We start from the raw sequence: 7,814 nt of genomic DNA on the forward strand, positions 1-7,814 counted from the left end.
CCCAGAAATGGGTGCTGTGAGGGTGCTGCTGGCACCACGTGTTCAGGGGCTGCTCTGTGGCTGTCCTGAAGGCTGAGGAAAGGGTTGCCACGTGCTGGATTTAGAGTGCAAAAGCAGAGAGCAAGAGCTGCCTTCTGAATTACTCAGCTGAGGCTCCAAGGGATAAACAGCAGCAGTACAAACAACATTCTTTTTGTAATAATAATATCACTAAAAAAATACCATACTTTTCTTAGGATTATGCTTAACCCTCACTTGATCATGATTGTTGAGCTGCATTTTTTTAAGTAGTTGAGACACCCAGAAATTCAGAAATATGAAGTTTTTCTGCTGACCAGATTAGAGAGAGGAATAATGAAATACTGTGAGATGATCTTAATGGGAAGATGATTTTTTTTATCTCTACTTTTTCTTCCAGTTTCTCTGAGACAGTAGCTGGACCTCCCAGTCCACATGAAGCTCTTGGGAAACCACCTGAATCTGAAACCCCTGAGCAGCCTTTGCCTCCTCTAACCCAGCGTGAGAAGAAAGCCCCTCGACCCCCAAAGAAGAAGTACCAGAAGGCTGGGCTCTACTCTGATGTGTACAAAACAACAGAGTAAGTAAAACAGAGCAAAACTGCTCTCTGATAGGCCAGTGGAAACTCTCCTTTCACCTAGAACCATAAAGAGCTGCCACTCATGAGTAGCTGAAATAAAACCATCGACTTAATTGAAGCCTGTGGAAAATTATGTGCATGATAACTGTCAGAATCTGACCCAGTGAGGATGTAAAATGTAACCCCAGTCAGAAAGCAGCCTCGAGCAGCCTGAAAGGGTTTCTGATTATCAGCTTTGAGGAAGGCAAGAGATTTATTCAAGAGTCTTAATGGTGCTGGCAATGCAGGTGCTGGGAGAGCTGGATGTGTGCAGGTTCTGAGCAGGAGCTGAGCACAGGGGCTGCAGAGAAGGGGTCACTGGGTTGCTGTTTTCATTGGCTCAATGGTGACAACTGGTCATCTTCTGTGTGAAAGAATTTCAGATATGCACCCAGTTCATTTCACAGTTCAGTGAAGTTCATCTCTATTTTCTCTGAGATGTTTAGGGTAAAACAATCCAGCGTTTCTTTATTTTTCCCACTGGTTGGTTTGCAGCCTGGCGTTCCACTAGAATGTGGACACCTCCCTCTTCCCTTTGTAGTCACACATGTTTTCTAATGCCATCTGAACAAATGAGTTGAAGTCAGGAATTTGTGCTTCTGTTCCAGTATGATCTGACAGATTGAAAAGAGAGAAAATTTGGCACCTTCTCACTATGTCATAGACCACGTTAAAGTGTTACGGAGACCACTGGGAAACTGCCAGTACAGTTTATCAGCTGCTCCTGCTGTGGTCTCTTTCCATGTTAGAGTGGAGGAATCAGTGAAGGGGTCAAGCCTCTAAGGAAGAAACCAAGATCTTGGTCTGACCAAAGTGAGGCCACTTGAGTTTTATCTGTTTTAAAGAGGTGTGCTAAAACTTTACCCTCTGGGTGTTCTGTCACTGCTGTACACAGCATGCAGCCTTCAAATCTCACCATTTCGTCTGTTGCCTTAGGAGAGGAGCTCAGAGAGTCTTCCCCTTTTCTTTAGTGTAAAATATTTAGAACTTTGAGTGTTCCTAAGTTGGAAGGGACCCACAAGGATCATGGAGTCCAACCCCTGGCCCTGCACAGCCCCAGCAATCCCACCTTGTGCCTGAGAGCGCTGTCCAAACGCTCCTGGAGCTCTGGCAGCCTCGGGGCCGTGCCCATTCCCTGGGGAGCCTGGGCAGTGCCCAGCACCCTCTGGGGGAAGAACCTTTCCCTGATACCCAACCTAAACCTCCCCTGGCCCAGCTCCAGCCATTCCCTCGGGTGCTGTCCCTGCTCTCACAGAGCAGAGATCGGAGCTGCCCCTCCACTGCTCCTCAGGAGGAAGTTGCAAACCACTTGAAGAGGGCTGGTTTGTCTTCCCTTTGCCTGTTGCTCCACATACTGAGCTCTTCCCTGCTCTGATCCTGGGGTTTGAGATGAGCTGCTTAAGGACACTGAGGAACTTCCCACTTCCAGGGAAGCAATTGCTGTGCCTGCACCATGTGAGCTGCCTCTGCACTGTTTGCACTGATACTGAAGCAGGGCATGGACCTGCGTAGCTGGGCAAGGACACTGCTGTGGCCATCTCCATTTAGGACTCTCTTGCAGCCTGAAGGGCTGATCCCACCATTCCATCCTGCTGGCACTGGGTCACTTCTTTACCAAGTTGGTTCGGCATACTAAATCCACAGAACAAGAGTCACTTTTTGGTAATTAGATTATTTTTCTGGTTTGGTGTGCTGCTCCCATTCTCCTCCACGGTCAGACACATGGTTGGATATTTGAGAACAGAGTAAGAGGAGAGCAGAAGTTCATGTTGTTATCCCATTACTTACCCAACTTCCTGCTGTAGGAGTTTTAAAACCTGATCTGAGGGGAGAAGGAAAAGGCAGCTCTGTGATCATGGGGCACCCTCTAAGTGCTGTCACAGTGAGTGTTGGTCCCTGTCCCCATTCCCACAGTCCCTGTGTCCCATTAGTGGGTTGTACTCGCTGGTTTTCTGTAGTTGTTTGCAGTGTTCACTGCAGACACTTTGCTTTAAAAACCATTTTCCTACTCTCTTTCATCCTTCCTAAATAATTCCCAAGTGTCACGAGGCCGTGTGAAGCAGTGAAGGTTGTGCTGAGGTTTGTACAAGTCACGGCCTCTCCCTGCATCGCTCACATCCAGCTGCTCAACAGCAGCACAGGAAAGGTCTGGCCTGGCCTGGTCAGTGTTGGTGGGCTGTTAAAAGAGATTTCAGGAGTTGATTCTAACAAATCTAAAACTGCCTCATTTCTCTGCAGCCAGGTACAGTTCGCCTCAGGAGGAGTTCACTCCAGCTCCCCTCAGGCTGGAGACCTTGTTAAATACAGTGAAGAAAGCTCAGATTTTGATACTTTGCAAATGAATAAAAGGAATGGTTCCTGAGTGAGTCTCAGTTCTACCTCATTTCCAGCTGTAACTTTGTAGGCAGCATGGCTGTAACCTCCACAGGGGTGTTCCCAATCCTGGGCTCCCACTGGGAGTTTCATGGACCTGGAGAGAGGTTCGGTGTGTGGTTGCACAAGGTTGCAGCTTTGAAAACAAGGGAAGATCTTGTGCAGGAGTTGTTCTCTGTATCCAGCAGTGGTTTTCCTAGAGGAGTGAACTGCAAAGTCCAGTTCACCAAAAAAAATTTAGTAATTAGTAAATTAGCAGTTAATTAAAATGTTACAGAGTGTTTAGAGAAATACATAATTTTGATATTTGAGCAGGACACGAATTGCAGTTCAGGAGGTGCCTGCTGTTGGCACAGGTTGATGTTGCACCAAAAGAATCAGCTGTGCTTTCTCCTCACCTCTGTGGCATATTCCTGTTCCTGTGCTGTCCCTTCCTGTGTCCCATCCTGATGTCCAGGTGGGATAATGGTTGGATGGAATCCAGCCTTCCACTGGACGGTTCCTGGAGCAGTTAACCCTGCACTCAGACCAGTGATCAGACCAGCATCAAAGCTGGCTTATCCCTGCTTTAAATGTTCATCAGACTATGGTCTGAGGCAAAAAGGGGCTCCACACTTCAAAAATGGAATTCCACAGAGAAGTAATTCCAGCCAACATGATAAGAGTGTGGAGACACTGGAAGCTGGAGAGGGGGAACAGAAATGAAACAGCAAAAAAGGAAGGAGAGGGAGGGAGTGGAAGGAAGGTACAGGGAAGAGAGCTGTGGTTCTGGTCTTTGTTCCCTTAGTTTGCCTGAGACTTCAGACTGACATTTGGAGACTAAACCTGGTCCTCAGCCCCTGCAGAGGGGTACAAAATATTCTCATCTTCTACAAAACTGTCATTTGGCCATTGCCCTGTTACTGGGAGCCTGCACAGAGAGGCCAGATTGGTTCTGTTGGTGGGGAGTGCACCAAAAATGGGTGTTTTAAATTTGCCCCTACAGAAACTGAACCAGACAGCTGTAGGCAGTGGATTATAGAGCGGGAAGCGTTTCTTACAGAATCAGAGAGCCTTTCAGGTTGGAAGAAATCTCCAAGATCATCAAGTCCAACCTTTTGTGAAGCCAGGCTTATGTTTCAGTCTGTCAGGTGCTCAGGAATGTCCTCCCCTGGTGTCCTGTTGTAGGTGCCCACCTGGGCTGTTGGAAGTTGTCATTTCCCTGATTATTGGTGAGGTCTCACCCGGGTCTGACTGGCTTGCTTGGAATCACAGAACCATGGACTGGTTTGGGTTGGAAGGGACCTTAAAGCTCATCCAGTGCCACCCCTGCCATGGGCAGGGACACCTCCCACTATCCCAGGTTGCTGCAAACCTTCTCCAGCCTGGCCTTGGGCACTGCCAGGGATCCAGGGGCAGCCACAGCTTCTCTGGGCACCCTGTGCCAGGGTCTCCCCACCCTCACAGGGAAGAATTTCTTCCTAATTATTTTCAGTTGTTGATATCTGTATCTCAAAATTTGTTTTTAACTTGCATTTTCCCTTCACTGGTTAAACAATAATATCACATTTTTATTGACTCATGTTTCTGTTATTTGTCCAGTTATTAAAATAGATCCCTTAAAAAACTCCAGTACACTTTAGTAGGCTTCAGTATCACTTAATCTTTGGTATAGTTAACATTTAGAAGTCTCCTTTGAATGTTGCAGGACTGCAGTTCTAAATATAACCACATCAGATTCTGTTTTCCAAGGTTTGTTGTTGGCCAGGAGGAGATGTTTATAAACACCAGATTACAGAGCTGTCACCTGCCTGACCCATAGGACCATTCTAATTTCATACTCCTATTTTTCCTTCTGTGAAGGGGCATCTCATAGCTTTTTAAACTCTGATTTCTGTTCTTTTTCTGCCTTTCCTGGTGAACAACCTTCTAAAGGGCAGCACATCAGTGTTTGCTCTTAGGGAAGTGGGAGAGCAGGGCTGTACATGTGTCATGTGTCCAGTTCCTCAGCAAAAACCACCAGATACAATCTGTCAGCCGTCTTTTATTTGTGTAGTTTTAGTTATTACTTTTATATCACGTGCTGGGCATTTAAAGTTGATGGTGTTGCACTGGGTGTTGCCTTAACAGCATTTATGGAGACAAATTCCATTGTGGAAGGGCTGGGATCAGTGTGTTTGTTAAGAAACCTGGAAAGCAGTTCTTTGGCCATTTCTGTTATTATTCTCTGGCCTGATGCTCCAGACATTCACACCTTAACTAAAACAGAAAATGTGTTTTGTGCAAGTGACAGGCGTTCCCCATTGTGATGTTTTGGTTCTGTCCCTGTCCTCCACAGCCCCAAGAGCCGCCTGATCCAGCTGAAGAAGGAGAAGCTGGAATACACCCCAGGGGAGCACGAGCACGGGCTGTTCCCAGCCCCTATCCACGTTGGTGGGTACCTCACCTGTGTTTTAATTGTTGGGAAACAAATGTGGCACTGGGGGGCCTGCACAGCTTCTGCCTCTCTCTGGTTTTTATCCCTTGCCATGTCACCTGTGGATTTTGGCACATGAGCTTTGCCAACTCATCCCTCTGTGTTCCCCAGTTTCACTTGAGAGGCTTTTTTTAGCTTAAAACATGAACTTTGTTCTTGATTTTTTGTGTGTCGGAAGATGCCATTCTGGTTGAAAACCTGCTTTAACTGTGATAATCCTTGGATGAAATGCAGAGCAATAGTCCCCACCTCCAAGGAAAATTACAGCAGAATACCCGCAGACAATTATGACCATTTGTTAAATCCCAAAAGCTGAGCATGGAATGATAAATTCCCCCAAGTCCCCATGCACTCAGTGTTGTCTGTCTCTAAACAGGGATACAAGGGTGGGAGAATTAAAAGCTTTGGTGTTATCTTTGTTTTTACTTTATCCCCATTTTTAGGTCTCAGGTAGGAAAAAAAAGGGGATTTAGGATTTCATAAAATCACAGAATCATGGAATGGTTTGGGTGGGAAGGGACCTTACAGGTCATCTTGTTCCACCCTGTTCCATGGGCAGGGCTGCCTTCCATAGCCCAGGTTGCTCCAAACGCTATCCCTGGCCTTGAACACTCCCAGGGAAGTGCCTGTGGGAAGAAGCCATAACCTGAGTCTGTCCCAGGCCCTCAGAGGTGATGGAGCACAGGATGCTCAGGGACTGGGCTGGGGGGATGCTCCAGAGCTCCCACTGTTCACAGCTCACATCATTTCCCAGGATAAAGCACTGAGTAATTCCCTGATTCTCAGGTGATTGTTTCAGCTTTTGAAGTGCTGTGATTTCTGGCTGCAAGTCCCGTCACGCCCAGCGAGTTTGGGGAATTCTGCGTTGTTCAGCAGGAATCTTTGTCCCATCAAACACAGCTGTCATTGGCTTGTCTTCTTGTAGCTGAGCTGTTTGGCTGCCTACACAACTGCACAGCAAGGGCAGGACAGCAGGACAGATGTGTGTGGATCAGGAGCCACAAAACAGGTTTCAGAACTCAAGGTGACAATTTAAATTCTCCCAAAAGTGCCCTTGCTCAGCTCCTTTTTGAATGGGGTCATAAAATCAGGTTCACCGGGTTCCCCACCCACACTGCTGGTCCTGCCCTGCAGCTGCTCCCGTTGCTCCAGGGGTGCCTGGGGATGGTTTAACCCCAGAGCAGTGACCAGGACTGGGATTCTGCTGGGGGACTGCACTGATGCCCACTTGAGGAGGGCTGGGGGGACCTTCCCTGTGCTCCAGGCTCGGTGCCAGGGCACCTGAAAGAGCCTTTTGTTTGGCCTGCTGAGGTCATAGAAGTGAAAGCAAATTCCTGGCAGATTTAGCTCTTTCCTGGAACCTGCTAGAGATGAATAAGGCATTGAAAATGGAAAGTAATTTAGGGGTAAATTGTAAGGAAAACATTACCATTTTTATTTTCCAGTGGCGAGGGTATGCATGTGAATTTATATGAAGCCACAGAGCATTACTGGAGGAATATAAAGGCACTTGTTAACAGTTAGAAAAGCTGGGGGAAAAAAAATCAGTCCTGGACCTGACACCTCATCCTAGGCACTCTGCTCCCTGCAGTTTTGTGACACAGGATTCCAGCAAAATGATCAGACAATGTTGAATCTTGGCTGGAGCTAACCAGTGTCAGCCCTCGGGTCTGGTGTGAATGATGTAATGGGTCTGTGTCCTTTAGGGGTGACAGTGAATGTTAGAATAGAGCCAAAATCTGCAGTGAAGGCAGGAACTCCTGTCTAAAACGAGTTCCAGTTATTGCTGAAAATACAGATCCCCTTGAAGCCTTTCCAAAAAATCTAGGAATGTGTTTGCCAAGTCTGAATTCATTCTTAAATGTCTTCTGGTAAAGGTCACGGCAACGGGCTGGGAGACTATTTTCAAAACTGATTTGATTTCTTTGAGTACAATGTTGTGATTTAGGGCCTGCACGGGCAGTGCAGGTCTTGTCCTGGGTGTTGAAGTGTTGGATTGTGCACAGGAAAACTTAGCAGAGCGTGTCAGCTTCGAGGTTTCTCACAGACAACACACAGGGCTGTGGTCAGTTCTGTCAGGGGTCATGGTCAGTCCTGCCAGGTGCTGTGGTCAGTTGTTTCAGATGCTGTGGTCAGTGCTGTCAGGCGTTATGGTCAGTCCTTTCAGGTGTGGTCAGTCCTGCCAGGGGTTGGCCGTGGTGCCCTCACAGGGCTGTGGTCAGTGCTGTCAGGTGCTGTGGTCAGTTGTTCCAGGTGTTGGCTGTTGTCCTTTCACAGGGTTGTGGTCACTTGTTTCAGATGCTGTGGTCAGTCCTGTCGGGGGTTGTGGTCAGTCCTGTCAGGGCTTGG

The 7,814-nt window shown here is 47.5% G+C and overlaps 1 protein-coding gene across 1 annotated transcript in view; it reads left to right on the plus strand.

Annotated features, from left to right (window-relative positions):
- Positions 1-7,814, plus strand: part of ASH1L (ASH1 like histone lysine methyltransferase) — a 57,567-nt gene that overhangs the window by 25,902 nt on the left and 23,851 nt on the right. The window contains exons 5-6 of the mRNA XM_042034522.1: positions 419-598; positions 5,328-5,422. Coding sequence (XP_041890456.1) covers positions 419-598; positions 5,328-5,422 — 275 coding nt within the window. The remainder of the gene's footprint in view (positions 1-418; positions 599-5,327; positions 5,423-7,814) is intronic.

Source organism: Corvus kubaryi, unplaced genomic scaffold, assembly GCF_017639235.1.
Source record: "Corvus kubaryi isolate FWS band 111438036 unplaced genomic scaffold, C.kubaryi_AGA036_p1.0 37373, whole genome shotgun sequence".
In the NCBI taxonomy this organism is placed as follows: Eukaryota; Metazoa; Chordata; class Aves; order Passeriformes; family Corvidae; genus Corvus; species Corvus kubaryi.